The sequence below is a fragment of the Lutra lutra genome, chromosome 9, assembly GCF_902655055.1.
Source record: "Lutra lutra chromosome 9, mLutLut1.2, whole genome shotgun sequence".
Taxonomy (NCBI): domain Eukaryota; kingdom Metazoa; phylum Chordata; class Mammalia; order Carnivora; family Mustelidae; genus Lutra; species Lutra lutra.
This window is the reverse complement of record NC_062286.1, coordinates 6,576,405-6,591,253: the sequence shown is the minus strand read 5'-3', so window position 1 is coordinate 6,591,253 and position 14,849 is coordinate 6,576,405. Positions and strand designations below refer to the sequence as shown.

The following is a 14,849-nucleotide window of genomic DNA, read 5'->3' as shown; positions in this document are numbered from 1 at the left end:
TGTCTCAAATCGGTTCCTTTCCATAGTTTTTACTGAGACGGGTGGGCGCTTCTCAGGCTTTATTGTGCCACCCTGGCAATTCTGATTAGGAAGAACACAGTGGTCTAAGACCATGGCTGACCTTGGCAAGTGTCCCTTCCACACAGTACCCTGCTATAATGACGCCGTTCCTCTTATCCGTGCACCAGCTTTCAAAGAGCTCCCTGGACAAGCCACTCTGCATCATGCCTGGGGAGGCCATGACGACGCTGGGACCAATGTCATCGAAATGATCCATGCTCTAGGAGGGGAAAAAGGAAAGGTAGAGGCATGCTGAGTACCAGGGTTTGGCAAGGCATTCCTCATTTTTAAAGAACAAAAAGCTAGGTAAAAAGATTAATCACACTACTGAAAGGGTCTCGATGAGACTAGTAAATATTTTAAGTCCAGTTTCTAAGATCCTAAATAATTTAGGCTAGGAATGAAAGGGGAACAAAGCGATAAAAGGCAGTTAGTTCACAGGGACCTTTTAAATCTCCTGCTGGTATTAATGGGCAGGAATAGGATCATTTTCATTGCTAGATATGTGGGCAGGAAAAAAGGCAAGAGTCAAACGGCTTTTCTATCTGTCCAAGATAGAACTCGGAAAGAATTTTCCCCACTCACAATGGCCTTGTGTGCTTCCTGAGTATTTTGAGCTGGCCTAGAAATCCAACCAAAAAGTTCAACGTTGTTTCTAGGGAAAACTTGGCTCTAATTCTTAAAAATTAACTTAAAAAACAGTATTTTATGAATAGAGCCCATTTATAACTAGAAAATTACTTATAACCTCAATTATTTGGGGCATTCTTTCTTTTTTTTTTTTTTAAAGATTTTATTTATTTGTCAGAGAGAGAGAGGGAGAGAGAGCAAGCACAGGCAGACAGAATGGCAGGCAGAGGCAGAGGGAGAAGCAGGCTCCCCAATGAGTAAGGAGCCCGATGCGGGACTCGATCCCAGGACGCCGGGATCATGACCTGAGCCGAAGGCAGCAGCTTAACCAACTGAGCCACCCAGGCGTCCCTGGGGCATTATTTCTAAGATTAAAGCATTAGTTTTAATAAAACAGTATTTTTCTAAACCTATTTTTTAAAAAAGATTTACTCATTTGAGACAGAGAAAGAGAGAGAGAGCATGAGCAGGGGGAGAGGCAGAGCGAGAGGGAGAAGCAGACTCTTCCCTGAACTGAGAAGCCAATGTGGGGCTCGATCCCAAGATCTGGAGATCATGACTTGAGCCGAAGGCAGACGCCCAACGATCTGAGCCACCCAGGAGTCCCTAAAACTATTTTTTTAACTAAAGAAAATAAGGTTTTATTGTTTATTCGATGCCCTACAAAAGTAAACACGGAAGTTTTCGTACATGGAATGGGTAATGGGAACCGAAAAGACGATTAGGTTAGAGCAAGAATAGAAAAACTTAATACATAACGTGAGATATTTTCCTCATCAGGACTTCCTGTTTCTATGGCTGAGAGACCCAACTTAATCAGCACAGGAAATACTGAGAATGTATGCAGATCTGGAACAAGGGGCAAAAGCTGCCGAAGCAGGAAAGAATGCCCATTGCTAAATTATTGTCTTCCTGCAGAAAAACGGTGCCGGCCAGAGAAACAGCGTGACCTCAGCAAGAAGGACTGGGCCCCGGAATTGATGGCAGGCGGCTGTGAGTGCTGCCGACTCACCTATGATCCCGGGTCCCTCCCCAGCACTCACCTTGAGGTTACTAATGTGCTTGAAAACAAAGGGATTATTGATGTTGATCTGTTTGCGGATCTTGTCATTCATGGCATTTACATACGTCTGGTACACGGCCATGCACTTCTTGGCTAAAGAGGACGCGTAGTATATGGGAATGTCATGGAGTTCTGGGTGATTCTGCCAGTACTCATCTAGACAGATTTTATAAGAAACAAATTTCATTTTGTTATGTGGGGTAAAAAGTTCAAATAATAAATGAATTTTAAGAAATTCAGACAACCAAGAAATAAAGCATAGAATTATGTATATGTGGATTTACAAAACTATATATATAAATACTTACATATTTATACAACTACATATCTCTCTCTCACAATTTCTATAAATGACTAATTTATGTGTTAATAGCAGAGATATCAAGGTTTGGAACCCCCTGGAGGATTAGAAATACAATTTGTAATTATGAGCTCACAATTTCTTCAACATGCCCGCTATGTCTGCAGTAATTATCACCCTGATTAAGGGTAAGCCACATTTAAGACACTGCTGTGCATGGGAATGGAAAGTGGGGGGTGGGGCTGGTCTTGGAACTTGGTTGTTTTCCTTGAGGTCATCTCCTTTCTCCGGTCCCTTCTGGGCCTTTCAGCAGGAGGCCTCGTCCTTGTGGCTCTGCACCTGGTAGGCTTCTCACAGGGCCTGGCCCTTGGCCCTGCCTGTGGATACCCAGGTAACAGTAAGTGGGGGGTCCTTCCTGAGACACATTCCTAGCGGATCTTGCCTTCTGCCCACAGGAGAGGCCCTGTTCTGTGCCGGCTTCCCATTGTTCCTGGACAGTCTGGGGACACGAATACCTTCCCGTACTTTCAGTCTTGCTTCAGTCAGTCAGCTTGCTATAGGCTGCTTGTAATCCAGGCTCTAACTCCTGCCCCTTGGCTTCCCTAGTGGCCCTGCAGCTCGGAGGCAGGGAGGCGAGCAGCATGGGCAGCGGCTGCCACCTACTGGGAGTGCCGAGCAGGGTTCCCAGAGTGTCGGCGCCCACAGACCGCATCTTACAGAAGGAACAGAGGCTCAGAAATACAAATCCCTTGCCCGAGATGCACACACCAGAATGTGGGCAGCTAGGATTTGATACCCACGGGGGGTCCAAGGCTCTGGGATGCAGCCTCTGGTTGGAAAAGGTGCTTCTTCATTCAACACATGTTGGCCTCTCTTGTGCTCCAGCTCTGGCGCAAGGGGCAGAGGCTATCATGGAGCTGAGGGAGGAATTTCCAGGCTCTGAAGGCTTCCTATGTGCCCAGCCCTGGCTAGGCTAACGTTTTTTTTTTTTTTCAAATTGAGGTACAATTGACATATGATATCCTATTAGTTTCAGGTGTATTTCACAGCAATTCAGTATTTTTTATACACTACAAAATGATCCCCATGGTAAGTCTAGCTATCACCGATCACTAAAGTTTTTACAATACCACTAACTACATTCCTGATGCCGTGGACCACATTTCCGTAACATCTTTATCGTCTAACTGGAAGTTTGTACATCTTAATCCCCTTTACCTATTTCGCTCGACCCCTAAGCCCTCCCTTTTCTGGTAACTAACAGTCTGTTTCCTGTATCCAAGAGCCTCTTTCTGCTTGGTTGGTTTGTTCATTTGTTTTTTAGATTCCACATGTTAAGTGAAGTCATATGGTCTTTCTCTCGAACTTATTTCGCTGCTTAATACCCTCTAGGTCCACACACGTTGCAAACGGCAAGACAGTTCTTCTTTATGGTGGAGTAACACTGTCCATTGTCTCTATGTACCCCATCTTCTTTATCATTCATTCATCAATGAACACTTAAGTCATTTCATGTCTTGGCTATTGTAAACAATATTGCAATGAACTATGTATTTATACTGGTGTTTTCATTTTCTCTGATAAAAACCCAGAAGGAGGGCTGCTGGATTGTATGGCCTTTCTAGTTTTTATTTTTTGAGGAGCCTCCAAACTGTTTTCCAGTGGCTGCACCAATTTACATTCCCACCAATAGTGCACAATGGTTCCCTTTTCTCCATATGCTCACCAACATCTTTTTTTTTTTTTTTTTTTTTGGTCTTTTTGGAAATAGCCATAGCCAATCTGGCAGGTGTGAGGAGGTATCTCACTGTGGTTCTGATTTGCAGTTCCCTTGATGACGAGTGATGTTGGACATCTTTTCATGGGCCTGTTGGCCATCAGGATGTCTTCTGTGGAAAACACTTCTTCCAGTCCTCTGCCCTTTGATAAAATCAGGTTTTTTTAAATTTTAAGTTGTGCAGGTTCTTTATATATTTTGGTCATTAACCCTTTATCAGATGTATGATTTGTAAATATCTTCTCCCATTCAGCAGGTCTCCTTTTCATTTTGTTTAACATATTTTAAAGTTCAAGAAAATTAGCCTGGCTCTAAATTAAGCTTACAAAATCAAAACTTATTTCCTGAAAAGAACATTGTGATCGCATGGAAGCTTTTAAAAACATAGAAGTTTACAGTGAGTAACAAACCATAATTTATTACCTTAGAGGGACACTAAATTCTGGCACAGCTTTAAATAGAAATGTACTCTAGAAATAGAAATATTTCAAAGACTTATCAAAATTAGGCTTTTCGTAGTCAGACTTTGTTAGTTACAAAATAGGGCTGCCAGAGTTAAAATTGTTACTGAACACTTAAAAACAGGATAGTCAGGGCACCTGGGTGGCTCAGTGGGTTAAGCCTGTGCCTTTGGCTCAGGTCGTGATCTCAGGGTCCTGGGATGGAGTCCCATATCCAGCTCTCTGCTTGGCAGGGAGCCTGCCCCCCCGCCCCCCCCCGCCTGCCTCTCTGCCTACTTGGGATATCTTTCTGTCAAATACATAGATAGAATCTTTAAAAACAACAACAACAAAAAACAGGATAGTCACATTATTGTTTGACTCTATTTTTTAAAAAGCTGCCAGTTGCTGATAATAAAGGAAAACTGTGTGGGCAATACACCTTTAAAGGAAGTCTCATTTTAGAGGAAAACTCTCATTAAATTCCAAAATATTATAAGAGTAGAATGGCCAAAAGATATCATTTATGCTCCTAGGCACACCTGCATTTAGGAAATGTATTAAGTGCCTAGTATCCAATTTACATTTATTATTTCCTTTTTTTTTTTTTGAAGATTTTATTTATTTAATTGACAGAGAGAGACACAGCGAGAGAGGGAACACAAGTAGGGGGAGTGGGAGAGGGAGAAACAGGCTCCCCACTGAACAGGGAGCCCCATGTGGGGCTCGATCCCAGGACACTGGGATTGTGACCTGAGCCCAAGACAGATACTTAACGACTGAGCCACCCAGACACCCTACATATTATTTCTAATTTTTAAAAACAACCTTATGAAGATTCATCTCCATCCTATAGATTAGGAAACAGGCTTTAAAAAAGGTTGAAGAGTTGGGAATGTTATTTTTTCTACTTGTCTTAGTGAAAACTCTGTAGAAGGACAGGGACTTTTCCCGTCATGCAATGTGACAAATCTATTTCCTGCTTTGCCCTCCGGTTTATTCTGCTCATGTTTTTACAGATGTAATTAAAGTTAATAGCATCAAAGTTTTCTATACACTTTCATGTATTTCTCAAATACCTTGCAATGCATACTACATCCCAAGGTCATATCACTTCTCATATTTTTTTGTATTTTTATGGACAAATTTCAAATGTCAAAGAAAAGTTAAATAACTTGGCCTCAAGATCATATGGCTAGAACACAGAAGAGGTTTGAAACCACTCGTCCCAATGACCATCCTGTCTGTTACGCTACATTGAAAGGGAGAATTTAGGGGAAAAGGAATAAGCAACCGAATAGAGCAGTCCTGGTTCAGAAAAGGAACCAGAACACACGCCCTGATGGTAGTCTCGCCAGAGAAAAATGCTGAATGCCAAGTTAAACTTGAATTTTATATAAAAGAAAAAAAGGTTTCCAGGGTAAGAATGTGTATTAAATATTTGAAACAATTGTGCTAAAATATTATTTGTTATTTATCTGAAATTCAAGTTTAGCTGGCTGTCCTATATTTTTATGTGCTGAATCCGGCAACCCAATGTGATGGTAACAACATGGTTTCCCCTTCCCAGTTTCCTCTGTTCTTTAAATTACTTTGTTATGGAGACTTTTCATTTATTAATTTACCTTATTTTAGTTTTAAAAAGATTTTATTTATTTATTTCACAGAGAGAGACACAGAGAGGGAACACAAGCAGGTGGGAAGTGAGACAGGGAGAAGCAGGCTTGATCCCAGGACCCTGGGATCATGACCTGAGCCCAAGGCAGGTGCTTAATGACTGAGCCACCCAGGCACCCCTATTTAGCTTATTTTAAAGATTTTATTTATTTTCGAGAGAGCAGGAGCCAGGGGAGAGAGAGAATCCAAGCAGGTCCCCCACTGAGCACGGAGCCCCACGCACGGCTCGATCTCACAATCAGTTCAACACTTCTAAGGATGAGTTTGATGCACAGTGAGAAAAAAAGGCCGGGAGAAACCTGGACTGGCTAGGGATGCCAGAAATGCTGCTCCTACTACATCCTATCGCTCACAGATGATTCTCCCCATTTTTCCTTTCCAGTGTAATAGGGACAGACTTATCCTTATCATCCTACAGATGGAGGTGAGGGCAAGAGCTTGATGTCACCATTTCTAGCTCTTCACACTGAAGCTGCAAACACAGTCTTTAAGGGGAGTGCTTTCCCCAAACAGCGTCACAGAATGTTTGAGTTAGAAGGATCATTTAAGTATAAATATATGCAGAGAGTGACACCCATTGTCCTCTGGTTACAAACAGTTACATATGCTCATTGAAGCATTTGGAAAATAGAGAAAAGCAGGAAAAAGAAATCATCCACTTTCTCACTGTCCAGATTTAACATCTTTCCAGTCATCTGTGTATTTTTTTTTAAAGATTTTATTTATTTGACAGATAGAGATCACAAGTAGACAGGCAGGCAGAGAGAGAGGGGGAAGCAGGCTTCCCACTGAGCAGAGAGCCCGATGCAGGGCTGGATCCCAGGACCCTGGGACCATGACCTGAGCCGAAGGCAGAGGCTTAACCCACTGAGCCACCCAGGTGCCCCTCATCTGTGTATTTTTAACTAGGACTGGAGTATATATTGTTTTGAACCCTAATTTTTTTGTTCAAATGATACCTTATGTGAAAGTATACAATTACTCAACTGTGATAAGACTTTTTTCCTACAAGGTGGTATTTACTGGCATGATAGTTCTTTAAAAATACTAAAATGATGGGGGCTCCTGGGTGGCTCGGATGAGCATCTGACTCTTGATTTTGGCTCAGGTCATGACCTCATGGGTCACGGGATTGAGCCCTGCATCGGGCTCCTCGCTCCGTAGAGTCTACTTGAGATTTTCTCCCTCTGCCCCAGCCCCCCAACCCGTCTCTCTCCCTCTCTAAAATAAATAAATGAATCTTTTTAAAAACTACTAAAATGATGAATACCCTTAATGATAAAATTTTCTTTGTATCATTTATTCCCACAGGTGGTACTGCTGGGTCAAAGGGTGACATATTTTTAGAACTCAGCTCACTGCAGAGTTCTGAGGCTGTTGGCAACTTCCAGAAAAGGGCACCACTTATATTCCCAGTAGAGGTGCCCAAGGGTCACTGCTCCTCTGGGCTTTTACAGCATTACATATTTTTAGATGCAGAAACCGAAGCCCAGAAAGGCAAAATGACCTATCCGAGGCCACGCCATTATCTTGATAGAAAGGCAGTCCAAGATTTTGAGAATCCGCCCCCGCAAAAGGAAAAGGCGTACCTAAAATCAAGAGCAGCTCCTGAGCCCTTCCAAGAGCAAAGACGGGAATGAGACCTCTGCCCCCTCTGTTCACAATGTCGTGGACAGTGTTACAGAATCTTGCTTCTCGCTCCTCACGTTTCTCATGGATATGGGTCCCATAAGTAGATTCCTAAATGACACGTCGGAAGTATGAGACCAAGAATGACGACTCCCAAAGAATACGAAAGTTAAACATCAGTAAAATGCAGCAGCAAAGTGATTCATTTCTGCATTAACATGCCATTTACTTGAACACACCGTTATGATACCAACTGGAAAGAAGAACAACTAAAAACGTTAGTCAGATCTGCCTGCGCAGTAAGAACTTCTTCGAAAGAGGAATCAGGAAAAAATTTAAAACTGAATCTTCCCTGTTCAAGATAATTCTTTTTTTTTTTTTTAAAGATTTTATTTATTTGACAGAGAGAGACCACAAGTAGGCAGAGAGGCAGGCAGAGAGAGAGGAAGGGAAGCAGACTTCCTGCTGAGCAGAGAGCCCGATGTGGGACTCGATCCCAGGACCCTGAGATCATGACCTGAGCCGAAGGCAGCGGCTTAACCCACTGAGCCACCCAGGCGCCCCAAGATAATTCTTTTTTAAACCATCTTGCTTTCCATGGATGGGAAAAGGGTATTTCTCCCACCTTTGATAAATCAGAGCCTATAAAACACAAATAGCTATTGTTTCTAATAGTTCTGTTTAAGAATATCCCTTAAACCTCACTAGGTCCGGCCCACTGGCCAGCAGCATGGGCATCCCCGGGGGGCTTGTTAGATGTTAGGCCCAGCCCAGACTTACTGAATCCAACTCTGTATTTTAACGGTATGACCAGATGATTCATATGCAACATCAAAATTTGAGAGGTACTGCTCTAAAGTACCAGATATAATGAAAATAACTTTTTTCTGATGGTTAAAAAAACAACACAAAACTTCCCTTAAATTAAGATCAATTTATATGTGGGGTACCATTAGCTGAGTGAAAATGAATTCCTTTATGTGTTGCTTAGGGACAGCAATATGCCGGGGTCTCTCATACTTGGGCGGCTGGGGGATGTTACAGCTGGTGAGGGAGAGACAGACAGCTCTTCCATCTTACTAAATATATTTGAGATATACCATATATATATACCATAGGCCCAAAAGATCTCTCTCCTAATCCCTGACCTCAGTGTCACCAATACACATTTTTTAATTTGTTTCTCATCAGCCGCCACCCTACCCCTCACCAAAAGCCAAAAGCTCTGGACAGTGACTTGCAAAGTAGCAGGCAGCTCGACCACACACACATAGAAAGTTAGCAGGGGCGATGAGCTGAAAGACAGCGACCATGGAAAAGGCAGTGAGGTCACACCATTTCTATACAACCCCCTTAAGATGTTCTATGAATTTGGGGTAATTCTCTTAGATGAAAATACTAAGTCTTTAGAGGAGGTGGCCTATCATCTCTGATAGGAGACCAGAGTTAACATATTGAACAGCAAGAAGGTAGAGCTGTGCTAAGAGAAGCAAAAAAAAAAAAAAAACTAGTAGGGGCGCCTGGGTGGCTTAGTTGATTAAGAGTTTGCCTTCGGCTCAGGTCATGATCCCAGTGGAGTCCTGGGATCGAACCCTGCATTAGGCTCCCTGCTTAGCAGGAAACCGGCTTTTCCCTCTCCCTGCACCCCTCTCTCTGCTTGTGCTTTCTCTTGCTCTCTCTCTCAAATAAAAATTTAAAAAAATAAAAAAAATAAATTAAAAAAAAACACTAGTTCATTTACATCTGATAACTAATATTATGAAAATGATATCATATTTTTCCCCACTGGAAAAAATCCTGCTTCCATTAACACTAATTAAAACCAACAGCACAAATACTTACAATAATAAGAATATCAGGTTTAATATTGGGAATTTCAGCTGCCATTAAGTGTCTGTCTTCTTGTCTTGAGAAATCACCTGTATACAAAAGCTGTGAAAAAAATAAAGCTAGACAGTTAGGATTTTGGAAGGTTTTGTTTTACTAGTGAAGACATTAAGCTCATAAAATCTTAAGGTGATGTTCAGTAGAAAAATCAGCCTACAACTGATGAAATTTAGATGCAGTACTTAATTATGTGTAATTAAAAGTGTATATCTCAGTTCAGTTACACAAACCGTCCAGTGTTTCCATTATTCACTCTAACTTGGGGGAATGATACACTCCCAGACGCACCCAGCACCGACAACCTGTGCATTTATAAACCCAAGAAGTGCTCTGAACACCGGGGACAAAAAGGGCATATTGAGGAAAGAAATCTACGGAGGTATATGGAAACCATCTAAAGTGTAAGACAAAAACACAGGGTATGCATCAAATTTCACATGGGAGTTCAGATCTGCATTTGGGCTTTCTGCATATTTTTTGTGCCTCTGAGCAAATGGTAAGGATAAATGATTCAGTAGTACTTAGTACAACTGGATGTGTAAACAGTTCAAATCAATGAGCAGCTGCTAACGATTCAAGGCAACATTACTCCAGAGCATTGACTCTCAGCCCTGCCTACACAGAGAAATCACCTAGAAAACTTAAAAAGGAAGGAAAAAAAGGCCAAGGCCATACCCTCAGAGTCTGATTTGTTGAGTATTTTTTTTTTAAAGATTTTATTTATTTGACAGAGAGAGATCACAAGTAGGCAGAAAGGCAGGCAGAGAGAGAAAGGGAAGCAGGCTCCCTGCTGAGCAGAGAGCCCGATGTGGGACTTGATCCCAGGACCCTGAAATCATGACCTGAGCCGAAGGCAACAGCTTAACCCACTGAGCCACCCAGGCACCCTGATGAGTATTTTTTTTTTTAAAGATTTTATTCATTTATTTGACAGAGAGAGAGAGATCACAAGTAGGCAGAGAGGCAGGCAGAGACAGAGAGGGAAGCGGGCTCCCCATTGAGCAGAGAGCCTGATGCAGGGCACGATCCCAGGACCTGGGATCATGACCTGAGCCGAAGGCAGAGGCTTTTTACCCACTGAGCCACCTAGGTGCCCCTTGAGTATTTTTAAACAGGGTCCCTAAGTGACTCCAAGGTGCAGCAGATGTAAAAGCTGGTGCTGTCATCCATCTAGGTTTTACAAGGATGGTGGCAAGGATTCTAATGAATACCTGTCACTCATGCAACACCCCGCCCCTTTGTGGGGCTTCCTGGTGAATCCCAGAAGACCAAGGCCAGAGGAATGCCCAACCAGGGTTGAAAGCAAAACAGGTACAGCCACAAAGAAAGCTCTGCCCTCATCATTTTTCTAAAGGACCCTGGAAAGAATCAATCCTATGGCACTGTGAAGGAACTTTAGTCTTTTGAGAAGCTTACTTTACTCTTTCTAATTTTGACACAGGAAGTCGTACTGTGGGGGTATGAACTGTGATATTTAAAAGGAAAAAGCAGGGGCGCCTGGGTGGCTCAGTGGGTTAAAGCCTCTGCCTTCGGCTCGGGTCATGGTCCCAGGATCCTGCTTGCAATGGAGCCCCACATCGGGCTCTCTGCTCAGCAGGGAGGCTGCTTCTTCCTCTCTCTCTGCCTGCCTCTCCGCCTGCTTGTGATCTGTCTGTTAAATAAATAAATAAATAAAATCTTAAAAAAATAAATAAATAAAAATGAAAGGAAAAAGCAACAACTAAATTTTATCCTATGTTCAGTGTTTGACACCTTGCATTCCTAGGGAATTTCCTTCAGTGTCACTTGGCACAAAGCTCTCATGGATTTCTCTTGGGGACGAAGCTATAAGAGCGAGAGTACCTTCACACCCGCGATCTCAATCATGAACATGGCAGCTCCGAGGACGTGGCCCGCGTGGTAACACCAAAACTTGATTCCTGCAACTTCTTTAACTTCATGGAAGTTGATGGTTTCAATTTTGTCCATGCTCTCTTCCAGATCTGTCTCTGTATACAGCATGTCGTCTGCTGATATATTACTAAATATTTAAAAAGGCCAACACAAACAATTAAGGGCAAGATTTTTAAAACTCTTTCAACTCGAAGAGACTGTCTGTGATCGGAACAGCCACAAAAGTTCTTTCACTGTATGGATTATGCGACTTAGAATCTCTTGGACATTTTGGGTATTTTTTGACTCAGTAGTTATAATAATAAAAAGAGTTTGGTGTGTACAGCTATAAAGCATGATTTTAAGCAAAGTGCATAGTACTCTTATGATAGTATTTCTCAATGTTTTTGTCTGCCCCAACACTCCTCAGATAAACTCGCTCAAACACTCACACATATTGAACCACAGCAGAGTTTCCCATGAGGATGTGAAAAGACTTCTCTACAAAATGTAGTGTAAGTTTTCTCCTGGAAATTATGCTAATGTACTTCTAAAAAAGCAAAAGGGAGTGGTGGTTAAGGCCACAGACTCTGGTGCCAGATCGCTTGCGTCCAAATCCCAGCTTTGTTTCTTTCCATGACCATCACAGGCAAATTACCTAACCTCTATGTGTCTCAGTTTCATGAACCTGTAAAATGGGATTCATAACAGAACCTACAGCATGAAGTCAAGATGAAGATGAGTTAACATATGTTGAGAAGTGAGGACTATGTCTGCACATGGTTAGCATTATTTAAGCGGTAAGCAGTATAATTACTAAGGGTAACTCTTCCATTCTTTTACATTTATATGTGAAGAAAAACAAATTACCTCTGAATTACTTTTGGAATATACAGATGTAAACTTTTGAAGGCTAATAATTTATGCTGTAGGTATCACAAAAATGCTTCTAACTTTTATTATCCTCTTATAACTAGAAAAAAAAACATCCTCAGTAATCTTTTTCATTTAAGATAGTAATCTGCTTTGATCAAATACTCTAAAATAAGATTTCAGTTTCTATTAGTGTATCATGTACTTGATCTCAAATTTTAATAAAATAATAAAATTCTGTTTACAAAATATTGTTAGCATACATTATAATTCGCCTAAATTACAAAGATTTAAGGATGTAAAAACTTCATAAACACTTTATGGTCGGGAAGGTGCTGTGTTCACGATGGGTATTTAAGGAGTTAATACTGAATGACAAATTAATGACAGCCTTGTACATAAAAAAGAGTGTCTCACTTCCAAACACAAAAGGGTCCACAATTTGAACTTTATGTATTCTGTAGAAGCAAATTCCTGTATGAATCTAATAAAGCTATTTACCTGACTTTGACATAATCTGAAAGAAGCCATCTATAAATAGCTTTTGTGGCATGAGTCATAAATGTTCTTCCTTTGAAACTTGTCTTCTGTAGAAACCAGGGCAAAGCTCCGCAGTGATCCAAATGGAAACTTAAAGAGAAACAAAAAGATTGTCAATTCTTAAAATACTACCCATCATATATCATATGGAATGAAACTGCTGCTCATTGTACAGAAAAGTCCTATATAACAGTTGCATATGAATACTTTTAGAGCATCAAGGGGAGGTTATGTGCTGAGGGAAGGAATGGAGCACCCCGTTCTGCAGGGATGGTGGCAAAGAGATCCCAACACCCAGATCACCACCCCAGCTGAAACTAAGAGCCAGAAGCTCAACTGACGTTCTTTTGGTTTCTATTTCATTGATTTCTGCTCTGATCTTTATTAAATCACTTCTCTTGCTGGGTTTAGGCTTTATTTGCTGTTCTTCTCCAGCTCCTTTAGGTGTAAGGTTAGGTTGTATATTTGAGACCTTTCTTGTGTCTTGAGAAAGGCTCGCAGTGCTATGTACTTCCCTACTATGACCACCTTTGCTGCATCCCAAAGGTTTTGAACAGTTGTGTTTTCATTTTCATTTCCTTCCCTGAATTTTGAATTCTTCTTTAATCTCCTGATTGACCCATTCATTCTTTAGTAGGATGCTCTTTAGTCTCCAGGTATTTGAGTTCTTTCCAAGTTTCCTCTTGTGATTGAGTTCCAGTTTCAAAGCATTGTGGTCTGAAAATATTCAGGGAATGATTCTAATCTTTTGATACCAGTTGAGACCTGATCTGTGACCCAGTATGGGATCTATTCTGGAGAATGTTCCCTGTGCACTCGAGAAGAATGTGTATTCTGTCGCTTTAAAGAGGATGGAATGCTCTGAATATATCTGTGATGCCCATCTGTCCAGTGTGTCATTCAAACCCCATTTCCTTGTTGATCTGTTAGACGATCTGCCCATTGCAGTTGAGTGGGGGTGTTAAAGTACCCTACTATTACTGTATTATTATCAATGTGCTTCTTTAATTTTGTTGTTAATTGGTTTATATAATTGGCTGCTCCCACATTAGGGGCATAAATATTTACAACTGTTAGATCTTCTTGTTGGGTAGACCCTTTAATTATGAAATAGTGTCCTTCCTCATCTCTTATTACAATCTTTGTTTTAAAATCTAATTTGTCTGAAATAAGGATTGCCACCCCAGCTTAGAACAGATCAACAAAACTAGGAGCTGGTTCTTTGAAAGAATTAATAAGATTGATAAACCACTGGCCAGACTTATCAAAAAGAAAAGAGAAAGGAGGGGCGCCTGGGTGGCTCAGTGGGTTAAGCCGCTGCCTTCGGCTCAGGTCATGATCTCAGGGTCCTGGGATCAAGTCCCACATCGGGCTCTCTGCTCAGCAAGAAGCCTGCTTCCCTCTCTCTCTCTCTCTCTCTCTCTGCCTTCCTCTCCGTCTACTTGTGATCTCTCTCTGTCAAATAAATAAATAAAATCTTTAAAAAAAAAAAAAGAAAAGAGAAAGGACCCAAATAAATCATGAATGAAAGAGAGATTACCACCAATGCCAAAGAAATACAATTATAAAAATATATTATGAGCAACTATATGCCGACAAATTAGGCAATTTGGAAGAAATGGATGCATTCCTAGAGACATATACATTACCAAAACTGAAACAGAAAGAAATAGAAAACCTGAACAGACCCATAACCAGCAAGGAAATTGAAGCAGTAAACAAAAATCTCCGAAGAAACAAGAGTCCAGGGCCAGACGGCTTCGCATAGGAATTCTACCAAACATATAAAGAAGAATGAATACCTGTTCTTCTGAACGTGTTTCAAAAAAATAGAAATGGAAGGAAAACTTCTAAACTCTTTTTATGAGGCCAGCATTACCTAGATTCCAAAACCAGGCAAAGACCCCACCAAAAGGGAGAATTATAGACCAATGTTTCTGATGAACATAGATGAAAAATTCTTGCCAAGATACTAGCCAGTAGAATCCAATAGTATGTTAAAAGGATTATTCACTACGACCAAGTGGGATTTATTCCTGGGCTGCAACAGTGGTTCAACATCCACAAATCAATCAACGTGATACACTACATTAATAAAAT

At 41.2% G+C, this 14,849-nt stretch overlaps 1 protein-coding gene across 1 annotated transcript in view; it reads right to left on the bottom strand.

Moving 5' to 3' along the window:
- The window catches only part of CPSF3 (cleavage and polyadenylation specific factor 3), a 47,468-nt gene that overhangs the window by 22,106 nt on the left and 10,513 nt on the right, over positions 1 to 14,849 (bottom strand). The window contains exons 4-9 of the mRNA XM_047744557.1: positions 12,711 to 12,839; positions 11,307 to 11,484; positions 9,420 to 9,509; positions 7,538 to 7,688; positions 1,734 to 1,909; positions 122 to 280 (exon numbers count right to left, since the gene is read on the bottom strand). Of these exons, the coding sequence (XP_047600513.1) occupies positions 122 to 280; positions 1,734 to 1,909; positions 7,538 to 7,688; positions 9,420 to 9,509; positions 11,307 to 11,484; positions 12,711 to 12,839 (883 nt within the window). The remainder of the gene's footprint in view (positions 1 to 121; positions 281 to 1,733; positions 1,910 to 7,537; positions 7,689 to 9,419; positions 9,510 to 11,306; positions 11,485 to 12,710; positions 12,840 to 14,849) is intronic.